The sequence below is a fragment of the Oratosquilla oratoria genome, chromosome 36 (assembly GCF_046742065.1).
Source record: "Oratosquilla oratoria isolate Oo_2021 chromosome 36, ASM4674206v1, whole genome shotgun sequence".
NCBI classification, from domain to species: domain Eukaryota; kingdom Metazoa; phylum Arthropoda; class Malacostraca; order Stomatopoda; family Squillidae; genus Oratosquilla; species Oratosquilla oratoria.
In genome coordinates, this window is record NC_134812.1 from 25311737 (window position 1) to 25324236 (window position 12500).

At 45.2% G+C, this 12500-nt stretch overlaps 1 protein-coding gene across 3 annotated transcripts in view; it reads left to right on the top strand.

The window, feature by feature from the left end:
- The window catches only part of LOC143018910 (uncharacterized), a 379505-nt gene that overhangs the window by 364946 nt on the left and 2059 nt on the right, over window positions 1-12500 (top strand). For all 3 annotated transcript variants that reach the window (XM_076174492.1, XM_076174490.1, XM_076174491.1), the window contains 2 exons: window positions 5322-5519; window positions 9594-12500. The exon at window positions 9594-12500 is cut by the window's right edge and continues 2059 nt beyond it. In XM_076174492.1, coding sequence (XP_076030607.1) covers window positions 5379-5519; window positions 9594-11234 — 1782 coding nt within the window. In that variant the 5' untranslated portion in view covers window positions 5322-5378 and the 3' untranslated portion in view covers window positions 11235-12500. The remainder of the gene's footprint in view (window positions 1-5321; window positions 5520-9593) is intronic.

A 12500-nucleotide genomic window follows, 5' to 3' on the forward strand; every position in this document is an offset into this window, starting at 1 on the left:
ACTCCTATCTACACGCCCTCCTCTCTCCCCTCTTTTCTACACCTCTTTTCTATCCCTTTCCCTCTCCCACTCAACTTTTCTCTTCCTATCTTGTCTCTATCCTTTATCCTATCTATTTTCTCTATCCTGTCTCTCCCTGTTTCTTCCTTTCTCTCTGCCTCCCCGCCCTTGCCTCCTTCGTCTCATTATCGCTTCCCCACTCCCTGTCTCCCCCTCTCTCCTTGTCTATCCCGCTGTCTTTGGATATGTGTATGCATGTGCGTGTCTGTGTGTGCGTGTGTGTGTGTGTGTGTGTGTGTGTGTGTGTGTGTGTGTGTGTGTGTGTGTGTGTGTGTGTGTGTGTGTGTGTGTGTGTGTGTGTGTGTGTGTGTGTTCGTGTGTGTATGTGTGTGTGTGTGTGTGTGTGTGTGTTCGTGTGTGTGTGTGTGTGTGTGTGTGTGTGTGTGTGTGTGTGTGTGTGTGTGTGTGTGTGTTTGTTTGTGTATGTTTGTTTGTTTATGTGTATGTTTGTGTGTTTTGTATTTTGTGTTTTGTATTTTGTTTGTGTGTGTGTGTGTGCGCGCGCGCTTGTGTGTTTGTGTATATGTTTTTGTGTGTGTGCATCTCCGTGTGTGGGGGGGTATGTATATATGCATGTTTCTATACTTCGCATCTCTGGCTTTTGTCTGTTTCATTCATTATGTTCCCCTGTTTGCTTTTTTTCTATCTGTCTCTTTCCCTATCATTCTGTCTCTCCGCCCGTATTTGTATCTCACTATGTTGTCTCTCCATGGTTGTTTATGTCTCTGTTGGTCTCTGCCTATCTCTTTCTGCTTCTGTCTTAGTTTCTGTCTCCAGCACTGTCACTGTCACTGTCACTGTCACTGTCACTGTCACTCTCACTCTCACTCTCACTGTCACTGTCACTGTCACTGTCACTGTCATTGTCATTGTCACTGCCAATGTCACTCTCACTATTACTGTCACTATCACTGTCACCGTCACTGTCTCTGTATTTATCTCTGTCTGTTATGTCCCTGTGTATGTCTATGCCTATCTCTCTCTCCGTTTACGTCTTTGTTTCTGTCTCTAACACTTTCAATGTCACTGTCACAGTCACTGTTATTGTCACTGTCACTGTCACTGTCATTGTCACTATCACTGTCAGTGTCACTGTTATTGCCAGTGTTACTGTCACTGTAAATGTCACTGTCACTATAATTGTCACTGTATCTCTGTCTATCTGTTTGTCTGCCTACCTGTCTATGTCTATCTGCATCTACCTGTCTGTCTGTCTGCCTGTTTGTCTTTTTTCTGTCTGTCTGTTTCTCTATCTGTCTGTCTGTCTGTCTGTCTGTCTGTCTGTCTGTCTGTCTGTCTGTCCGTATGTCTCTCCATCTCACTGTCTGCTGTTACTCTATATCTGTCATTCTGTCTGTCTTTGTGTGTATGTGTGTGTGTGTGTGTGTGTGTGTGTGTGTGTGTGTGTGTGTGTGTGTGTGTGTGTGTGTGTGTGCGCGCGTGTGTATGTGTGTGTGTGTGTGTGTGTGTGTGTGTGTGTGCGCGCGTGTGTATGTGTGTGTGTGTGTGTGTGTGTGTGTGTGTACGTGTGTGTGTATGTGTGTGTGTGTGTGTGTGTGTGTGTGTGTGCGCGTGCGTGTGTATGTGTGTGTGTGTGTGTGTGTGTGTGTTTGTATGTGTGCGTGTTTTGCGTGTGTGCGTGTTTGCGTGTGTGCGTGTTTTCGTGTGTGCGTGTTTCCGTGTTTGCGTGTGTGTGTATGAGGGAGTGCGTGTCTGCGTGCATGCTGTCTGTGTGCCCCTGTTGATCTTTCTGTGTTTCTGTCTGTCTGATAGTATGTCGGTCTGTTTGTCTGCCTTTCTGTTTCACTCTCACTCTTTTCTCTTTATTCTTCTCTGTTTCCCACTTCCTATTACTCTCTAGGTCTCTCCTCTCTCTCTCTCTCTCTCTCTTTCTCTCTCTCTCTCTCTCTCTCTCTCTCTCTCGTTTTCTCTCTCTCTCTCTCTCTCTCTCTCTCTCTCTCTCTCTCTCTCTCTCTTCTCTCCCGCTTCTTCCCATCTGGTCTCCCTCTTCCCTCTCTTTTTCTTCCCTTTTCTTTCCCTCCTTTCATCCTCTTCTCCCCCTCCTCTCTTTCCGTCCTCTCCTTTCTCTCTTAACTCTCTATCATATCTCTCTTCTCCTTTTACTCCCTATTCTGTCTCTTCTCTCTTTTCTTTTTCTTCTCTCTATTCTCTCTATTCTCTTTCATCTCTTTCTTCTCTTTATCCTCTCTCTTCTTTCTCTTTTCTCTCTTCACCCTCTTCTTTCTCTTCTCTCTTCTCTCTCTCTTCTCTTTCTTCCATCTCTTCTTTCTCTTCCTTCTCTTTTTTCTCTTAACTCTCTTCTCTCCCTTCTCTTGATCGTCTCTCCCTCTTCCCTCTCATTTCCTCCTCCTTTCCCTCTTCTCTTGTTCTTCTCTATTCTCTCTCTTCCCTCTCTATCTTCTCTTTCTTGTCTCTCTCCTCTCTATTCTCTCTCGTCTCTCTCTTCCCTCTCTTCCCTCTCTTCTGTTTCTTCTGTCTCTTCTCTCTCATCTCTTTCTTCTCTCTCTTCTCTCTCTTTTATTTCTTCTCTCTTTACTCTATTTTCTCTCTCTTTTCTTTCTTCTCTCTCTTTTCTTTTCTCTCTTTTCTTTCTTTTCTTTCTTCTCTCTCTTTTCTCTCTTCTTTTTCTTTTCTTTTTTCTCCATCTTCTCTCTGTTCTCTCACTTTTCCCTTTTCTCTCTTCTCTGTCATCCCTTTCTTTTTTCTCTTTTGTCTTCTTTACCTTCTCCCTTCTTCTCTCTCTCCTCTTTCTCCTCTCTCCTCTCTCTCCTCTCTCTTCTCTCTCTCCTCTCTCTCCTCTTTCTCCTCTCTCCTCTTTCTCCTCTCTCCTCTTTCTCCTCTCTCTCTCCTCTTTCTCCTCTCTCTTCTCTCTCTCTTTTATCTTTCTTTCCTTTTAATGCTCTCTCTCCGTTTTTTTCTTTCCTCTCTCTCCTCACTCTCCTTTCTCTCCTCTCTTCTCTCTCCTCTCTGCCCTCTACTGTCTCTCCTTATTCTTTTCTCTCTCTTCTCTCTTTTCTCTCTCCTCTTTCTCTTCTCTCTCCTCTCTCTCCTCTTTCTCCTCTCTCTCCCTTCTCCCTTCTTTCTCTTCACTCTCCTCTGTCCTATGTCTCTCCTCACTCTCCTTTCTCATCACTCTTTTCTCTCTTCTCACCCTCCTTTCTCTTTCTTCTCTCTCTTTTCTCCTCTCTCTCCTGTCTCTCCTCTCTCTTTTTCTCTCTTCTTTTTTTTTCTCCTCGTCTCTTTCCTTCCTTACCTAATATCTTCTCTTTTCCTCTATATCCCTCCCTCCCTCCCTACCTCCCTTCTCCCTCTTCCTTCTTCCCTTACAACCCCTCTTTTCCCAAACTTCCCCTTCATCCCCCTCTTTATATGTCTCTTTAACCTTCTTTACCCCTCCCTATCCCTCCCTATCACTCCCTATCCCTCTCTACCACTCACTATCCTTCCCTACCCCTTCCTATACCTCTCTACCACTCCCTATTCCTCCATACCCCTCCCTATCCCTCCCTACCACTCCCTATTCCTCTCTACCACTCCCTATCCCTCCCTACCTATCTCTATCCCTATCTACCTCTGCCTAACCCTCTCTACTCCTCTCTACTCCTCCCTAACCATCCCTACACCTCCTTGCCTTTCCCTACCTATCCTTACCCCTACCTACTCCTTACATCTCCTTACTCCTCCCTATCCTTCTTTACCCAACCTGCCCCTCCCTATCCCTCCTTACCCCTCCATACCACTTCTTCGATTCGCTTTCTCATCCTTGCTTCTTTGTTTTACTTCACTCCTTATGTCTCTTCTTATTCTTTTCTTTCATTCCCTACGTTTCTCTTTCCCTCATCCCCCCTCCCTCCCTCCCTCCTTCCTTCCTTCCTTTCAATCACTCCGTCCTTTTCTACCTCACTTTTCTTCCTCTTTCTCCCCTTCCTTCTTTCCCCTTTCCCATTTCTCCCTTTCTCTCTTTCTCCTCCCTTCTCTTTCTCTCCCTCTCTCTTTTTCTCTTTTCCTCTCTTTCTCTCTCTCCCTTTTTCATCCCTTCTCTCTCACTTCCTTCATCCCTCTCCCTCTTTATTGGCCTTTCTCTCCCTCTATCTCTCTCTCCCTCTTTCCCCACCTCCCCTCCTACCCTTTCCTTCCTTCCTACCTTCTCCTTTACCCTACCTCTTCTCCCTCCTTCCCTCCCTCTCCCTGAATTCATCTTCCTCCTCCTCCTCCCTCCATTCCTGTTTCCCCCCTTATTTTTTTTAACAACCCCCTCTTTTCTCCCCTCTCCCTCCATCTTCCCCCTCTATCTTTTTCCCACTTCCTGCATCTCCCCTTCCCTCCATCTCTCCCTACCATCTCCCCCTCCCCATTTCCTCCTTCCTCCAGCTCAACCGCCCTCTATCTCCTTCTCCCTCCATTTCCTCCTCCCTCCATCTCCCCCTCCCTCCCTCATCCTCTCCTTCCATATCCCCTTTCCTCTCTCTCTCCCATCTAACCCTCATCCTTCCTCTGCCCTCTACTCTTTCCTCCTTTTCCCTCCACTCCTTCCCTCTCCCTCTCCCTCCCCTTCCCTCTTCTCTTTCCATCTCTTTCAATATCCTTCACATCTTTCACCCCCCCTACCCTCCTTCCTCCTCCTCCTACCTCACTCTCCTTTCTTTTCCTCCTCCTCCTCCCTCACCCTCTTTTCACCTCCTCCCCTTCTCCCATTTTCCTCACCCTAATCCTCCTTTTTTCTCTTTCTCACGTCATATACCTCCTTCCTACTCCCTCCTCCTTCGTTTTCTTTGTCCTTCTCACGCTTCTTGTCTTTTGATTCTCTTTCGTATCTTTCCTCAATCTGAGCAAAAACTGACAATGGGAGACTGCTCCCCTCCTCCTAAGAAAAGAAACAGATCCACACTTATAGAATATGAAGGAAGGAATTAGAGGGCCCGAGGAATCTTGCTGACTACTATGGCCCTCTAAGTTTGCAGTCAGCAACATTCGAGCCAGCAGTTGTTACACATTTGCATGTTTTATACATACGAGTAGATATACATTTAGGAGTATACTATCTATTAATTTATTTCATACTTTTTACAAACATACCCTCGTCAAATAGTTTTTTTGAGGGCGGTCTGTTTAATGAGGTTATAAGGCAATTGATGGACTATCATTTAGTTTATTCCACTGCATTCATATAATGATTAAAAAAAAGAGAAACATTTCAAGACAGCCGGGTTTCAACTTTTCTTTTTCTTTTGTCACAACAGCAGCAGAACGATGCGATAACCACGACCTCCATATCAACATCCTTAACGACGTCAACGATGTCGGCTGACCCGTCGACAGTCTACTCTACTTCGACGACGTCTTACGTCACGACGCTCACTTCGATTTCCACCTCCGTCGTGCCTGTCATCTTCAGAGGCTCCAAAGTGACAACGACCTTATCCGAAACGAACACTGAGGTAAGATGGTCATGATACTCGTCCGCCATGTTGGTTATGTAGATCATGGAAGTGATTCTTGCATGGTAACATGTAGGAGTCGCATAGAATTGCTGATACGTATATTTGCGTCCATCAGCAAGGGTATACAGTATAAGTGTATAGTGGAATTACACTAAATCAGGTAAATCTACATGTGTGTTTCCTACAGACACACATAGGCACACAGGCACACACCCATAGACACAGAGATACACAGACATACACACACGCGCGCGCAAACACACACACACACACACACACACACACACACACACACACACACACACACACACACACACACACACACACACACACACACACACACACACACACACACACACACACAATGATAAAATAAAGGGCAGAGTAAATGAGAAGGGTAGAGAGTGAGATAGACAGCCAGTGAGAAAGTCAACGATTTAGAGACATAGAAGGAAAGACAGTGAGTGTGCAGGTGAGTGAGAATGCGGGTAATAATGTGTGCGGGTGAGAGTGTGCCGGTGAGTATGTGTGCGGGTGAGTGTGTGCGGGTTAGAGTGTATGTGGATGAGAGCGTGTGATGGTGAGAGTGTGAGCGGGTGTGAGTGTGGGTGAAAGTGTGTGTGGGTGAGAGCGTGTACCGGTGTGAGTGAGTGCGGATGAATGTGTGCGAGTTAGGTTGTGTGCGGGTCATGATGTGTGAGGGTGAGATAGTGTGGAGGTGAGAGTATATGGGTGAGTGTGTTGTTGAATGTGGAGATGTATGGGTGAGTGTGTTACTGTGGGGGTGAGTGTGTAAGTGTGTGAATGTCTGTGTGAGTGTGTGAGTTTTTGGATGAGAGAATGTGATGGTAAGAGAGTTTGTATTTGAGAATGTGTGGATCAGACTGTGTTAGGATAAGAGTGTGTGTAAGTGAGAGATTGTGTAGGTGAAAGATTGTTTAGGTGAGAGAGTATGTGCACGAGAGTTTGTGGGTGAGATATTGTTTGTGTATAAAATTGTGTGTGTGTGTGTGTGTGTGTGTGTGTGTGTGTGTGTGTGTGTGTGTGTGTGTGTGTGTGTGTGTGTGTTTTTGTGTATGTTTGTGTGTGTTTGTATGTGTGTCTGTGTGTGTATGTGTGTGTGTGTGTGTGTGTGTGTGTGTGTGTGTGTGTGTGTGTGTGTGTGTGTGTGTGTGTGTGTGTGTGTGTGTGTGTGTGTGTGTGTGTGTGTGTGTGTGTGAGTGTGTGAGTGTACGGGTAAGTGTATGGAGGTGAGAACGGCCAGAGTGTGTCGGTAAAAGTGTGAGTGAGAGGGCGAGTTACAGGGACGAGTGAAAAAAAGTACGAAAAAACACTGACGTCCACGGGAGCAATAGAAACAAAACAGCCTTTTTATTTGAGTGGCAATTAGTTTGCAAACAACTAATATTGCATAACTCTGATCCGTAGGTCTCTGAAGTTTTGACCGCATCAAACGTATGCAATCAGTAGCTCGTACAAGAAGTAAAGAGGGAATTATAAACGAATGGGGGAGACAGTATGGGATTGAGAGATAGGATTATTGCGAGTGAGAACGGAATAGAGGGTGAGAGAGAATGTGAGAGATATGAGAGAATGAATGGGGATGAAAGATAAGAGAAGGTGAATAGAGATGAGATATGAGGGAGTTGGGGTAAGGGTTGAGAGTGGTTGAATAGTGGCGAGAAGAAAGTAGATGAGTGGGAGTAAGAGATAAAGGATAAATGGAGTGAGATATTAGAATGAGTGAATGGGAGTGAGAGATGAGAAAGGATGAATGGGAGTGAGAGATGACAAAGGGTAAATGGGAGTGAGAGATGAGAAAGGGTGAATGGGAGTGAGAGCTTAGAATGGGTGAATGGGAGTGAGAGATGAGAGTGAATGGGAGTGAGAGATGAGAAAGGATGAATGGGAGTGAGAGATGACAAAGGGTAAATGGGAATGAAAGATGAGAAAGGGTAAATGGGAGTGAGAGTTTAGAATGGGTGAATGGAAGTGAGAGATGAGAGTGAATGGGAGTGAGAGATAGCAAAGGGTGAATTAAAGTGAGAGATGAGAAAGGGTGAATGGGAGTGAGAGATGAGAAAGGGTGAATGGGAGTGCGATAAAAGAGGGTGATTAAGGGTGAATGGATGAGGAATGAGAGTGGGTGAGTAGGGGGGGAGATATGTGAGTAGATGAGGGGGGTTGAGTGAAGGAGGTTGAAAGACGTGTTTGTGTTACATAAAACAGAATAAGCCATAGTACCCTAACACGAATTTGCACCTGCATATATGGGAATCCCATATAAATGGTTTTATTTGTCATTAGTTATGCCAATATTTAATTCCTTCTCTAATTGTTTTGAGAGAAAGAAATGAAGCCAAGAAGAGCTAAGGTGCTTGGACAGCCGGGGCCAATGGCAGTCACCAGTAGCCTTTGAGGATTCATCCCAGACCTTCGTTCTGACGAGGCGGGAGTGAAGCCGAATGCACCAAGAACATGATGAAAAGACAAAACGGCAGAGGCACTAGAGAATAGTCTTTAGCATTATGTCTTTTTTTTTTTTTTTTGTAAAAGGACCAGTAACGGGCCCCAGATGATGAACGGCAGAGAGCACCATCTCCTTGCTGTTCATTTTCAAAACCCGTCAACCCTCTCACCATCATCTGAACATGCAGCCCCGAGGGGCTGGCATTCGGTCTCCGAACTGGGTCCAAGATCCCTCTATATCAGCTTCATTTACAATTCCTTCACCTCATAAAAGGAAACTTGACACATGGTGACTCCTCCCTTCCGGTGAAGTAAAAACAGTCCCACATTAATACAACACAGACAAGAATCCAAAGCAGCGTTTCTCAATCTTTTGACCCTTGCGTAACCTTAGAATAAATTGCATGTCTGAAGGATTCCCTACGCAATAAAGAACACATTATTACAATAACCAAGAATATGTCGTGCGTCTTTAATTATATTACGTATATGAAATTAAAAAATCAAAAGTGCATTAGCTTATCTCACTTGTTCTCGCGGAGCCCTTAGGAACCTTTTGCGGAACCTTAGGGTTCCGGGCAACCTTGGTTGAGAAACGCTGATCCAAAGGTTCATCTTAGACTGATCTATTAGAGGCCCAGGGACCGTTGCCACCTACTGTGGGCTGCGGGTTTCCAGACAGTGAAACTCAATGTAGTAATTATATAATCATTATCATCAGTAAATGTTCTTATTCTTTTCATCGTTTATATTGCAATTATTTTGTTGTTTTTATTATTATTATCATTTTCATTATTATTATTATCATTATCATTACTACTATCACCATTGCTATTATCATTCATTACTATTATCATTACTATTTGATACATTACTATTATCATTATTATCAATTATCATTACTATTATCATTATCATTACTATTATCATTACTATTACTATTATCATTCATTACTATTATCATTACTATTATCACTATTATCAATCAATTACTATTATCAATCATTCATTACTATTATCATTACTATTAATCATCATTACTATTACTATTATCATTACTATTACTATTATCATTAATTACTATTATCATTACTATCATTACTATTATTATCAATCATTACTATTACTACTAATCAGTTATTTATTACTATTATTTATTATTATTGATATTTGTTTTCATTATTATCATTCATTATTTTTTCTTTATTATAATTTTTTATTATCATCATTATTATGTTTTTAATCAATATCATTATTAGTAGTGTCATATTTACCTCTTTAGTCCCATTCTATTCATCGTTTACTTTTATATTTTCATTTTCTATTACAGTAGAAGTATCTTTTATCGATTTATTCATTGTATTCATATCTAGTCATAAACCAAATAGAAATCTACTTCATTGTAGTCAATTGGATCTTATATTTAACTCTTTCACTACTGGGAGCTACTTTAGGCACCTAGGTTTTGTCGCACCAGTAGAGTATTGGAATCAAATGTCTATTTGTAATACAATATTCAATTATGTAAGTTAGCGGGGTGGAGCCTTCACCAATCGAAGTATTAGTTCGCCAGAACTCACGGACCGCCTTTACTTCTTCCAGGTTATCACGGCCACGGAGTACTTCACCACATCCTCTGTGGAGGTCCGGACCGTTGTGCAGACGCTCCCTGTTCACATGACCTTCACGCAGACGAAGACCCGAGGTCGTAACGGACGGTACACGATAGCTGACATCGTTCCCGGCCCAACGGAAGTCATCCCACAGCCCATAACCACGACCTTCGACCTCGACTCGACCGGCCTCGACCTCAGCAACCTCGATCTCTCTGGTTTTGACCTGTCGTCGGTGCCGGGCATCAGTGGCGCTGACGATCAGGTCCTGAGCGCCCTCTCTTCTCTACTGTCGCAGTATGATAGCAACAACCCACCGGTTCCTCCTTCCGGGGGCTTCGGCGGCTTCGGCCGGGATGGAGGGGGCCGGGGCGGTGGGATTGGCGGTGGGATTGGCGGTGGGATTGGCGGAGGCAGCAGGTTCAGTAGCCCCGACTACGTGGACTTTGGATTCAATGACCCCCATGATCCTTACGTCGACACTGCCGATGAATACCGTGAGGACCCCAAGTTCAATGTCCTCTCTGGCTTTACGCTCAGCGATCGCTTGGCCAGCTTCTCTAGTGGGTCTGGAGGTGGCAGAGCTTCGAGTGACACTCGATACAGCAAATTCCATCGGAAAGACCGCGTCGAAAATAACGGCATCACAACGGAGGAGGGTCCTACTCGGGAGGGCGAGCGGTTCTCAGCTTCCACGAGGCGCCGCACCGTCTCGAGGGCCGGTACGCGTTCCACCGAGAGGCGGAGGAACCGGCCACAGAGCAACAGGTTCGTTCCTCCCCCGGAGACGCAGTACTTCGAAGAGAACAGTGGCACCCCGAAGAACTTCAGGCCATTCGGTCCAAGACAGGATCGCGAAATCTCTACGTCGGTATCCTCCTCTTCCTCCTCCAACTCAAGGCCTCATGGTCGCAGATCCAACCGCCACGACCGCCGAGGCCCCTCTGTGAAGCGCAACAACCCCAGCAGCAGACCAGCCGAGCAAAGGCCAGGGCCTCCAGAAGAAGTCCGCACCACCGTTCTCACTATGTACCTCTCTGGCTCATCGCCCGAAGAGTACAGCACCACTTATCGCACCGTCACTCTAAGAAACTTTGCCACTAGAGCTAGAAGAGACGTGGAAGCCACTATGCTCCCATGGCAGCAGGATGACGAGATAAGTTTAAAGGCTCAAATCCTTCCTGACCTCACAAAACATGCAATTCATCCCGAAAAGGTCGTGCAAATGCTCAGAAAACTCGATCGCGGCAAAGTCAAGAACATGTTCAAGACTTTGAATAAGTGGGTGAAGTACTACGAGAAGCAGCTCGATGCTGAAGACGAGGAGGAGGAGGAGGAGCAGGAGGAGCAGGAGGAGCAGGAGGAGGATTATTACAACGACGACGACGGATACGGGGACTTGGTTGACGTTCCTCACTTGGTGTCCTCCATTGGCTTCCCTTATGAGATCGCCACCGACATCCTGCCCGGTGAAACGAACGCCCTACCATGGGTTCCCACGGTGACGTCGGAGATCCCCGTGGTTCTCGAAAGAGCCCCCATGTGCCCAGCTCCCCCCACCGTCACGTCCACTGTCTACAGCACAATCTTTCTAAGACCGGGAGACTCAGACCGTCCGTCGCCACCATAGTGGAAGAAGCTCAGTGACCGCTAGGGTTTTTGTACACTTCCCAATAGATTAATAATTTTTTATTTACTGTCGTCTCATCAAAAGTGCTGGCATGGCCTATCTATGTCCGTGCTAGCACTCGCACTGATCCATAGTATTATGGATCTTTATTACTTCATGTGGGGGCACTGGAGGCGATGGTCCCGATCAGACGCTGGACTCGCGACGTTGCCACGTCTCCCATGTCTCCCACGGACGCAAAGAAGAAACCTTGGTTCTCATGCCATGACCCCCAAGAGCGTGCGCAATCACAATGTGGTTTGCCCGCTGGCGCACGTGGTCCCTCCCATGAGTCTCCCAATGGGCACCAGTGCTCTGTTAAAGCTACAGTCCCTTGGTGGCGAACAGTGCTAATTGTGTTAGAATTCTGTCTTCTCATGGAGGACAGATTAACATGTATCGGCACATTGTGTCGGGTTGTATCTTCTGGTACTGAAAAAGATGCCGAATGATGAACGTGTCGAGCTGCAGTTTCCCTATGGCGAACACTACTGCAGTCTCCGTAAGACTTAATTCCTGAAAGACTGAATTTCGGCGGTGGTGTTCAGTGCGAGGAAGACGAAAAGGACTTTCGCTCGGGTGTGGCTGGCTGGCTTTCGGCGCTGAACTTCTGAAGGTACAGCCGTCTGACGGTTCATTAAGATTCCCTCTGAAGTTGCCATCTGAAGTATCGTGCAGGCGTCCTGTGTCTCTGTCTGTCTGTATCTATCCACTTGTCCTTTCCGTGAAACCATCAATTATATACCATCATTTATCTTCAACTATCCTCACACTTTTTTGACGCACTAACGTCCATTTCTTGTATGACGATGAATAAATCTTAGTTTATAAATCCCTGTGAGAAAAACCTGCAAAAAAAAAAGAAGAATATTTGGTAATTTCACTTCTCAGTACATGACAAAATCAGACTGTCAGATTATTACTGCTAACCTATGGTTTATGTAGAGGGAAACGAGATAAAAAAAAAATGCAAACAATACATTTAGTATTGGGAAGTATGGGATAAATTGTGGCGTGGGAAATAACTGGCAGGGCATTTTTTTAGGACAGAATGGGACCATATAACATTAGAATGGAGGTTTTGGCACAATCGATTCATTCTGATCACAGTTGTGCGTATCAAACGCTGTAGCTACTTAATGCAATCGACTGTACGTCGAAGTCGCTTAATGCATATCTCCATGATACCAATCCTCTCTTTCTCTCCATCTCTATCATTCTCTCCCT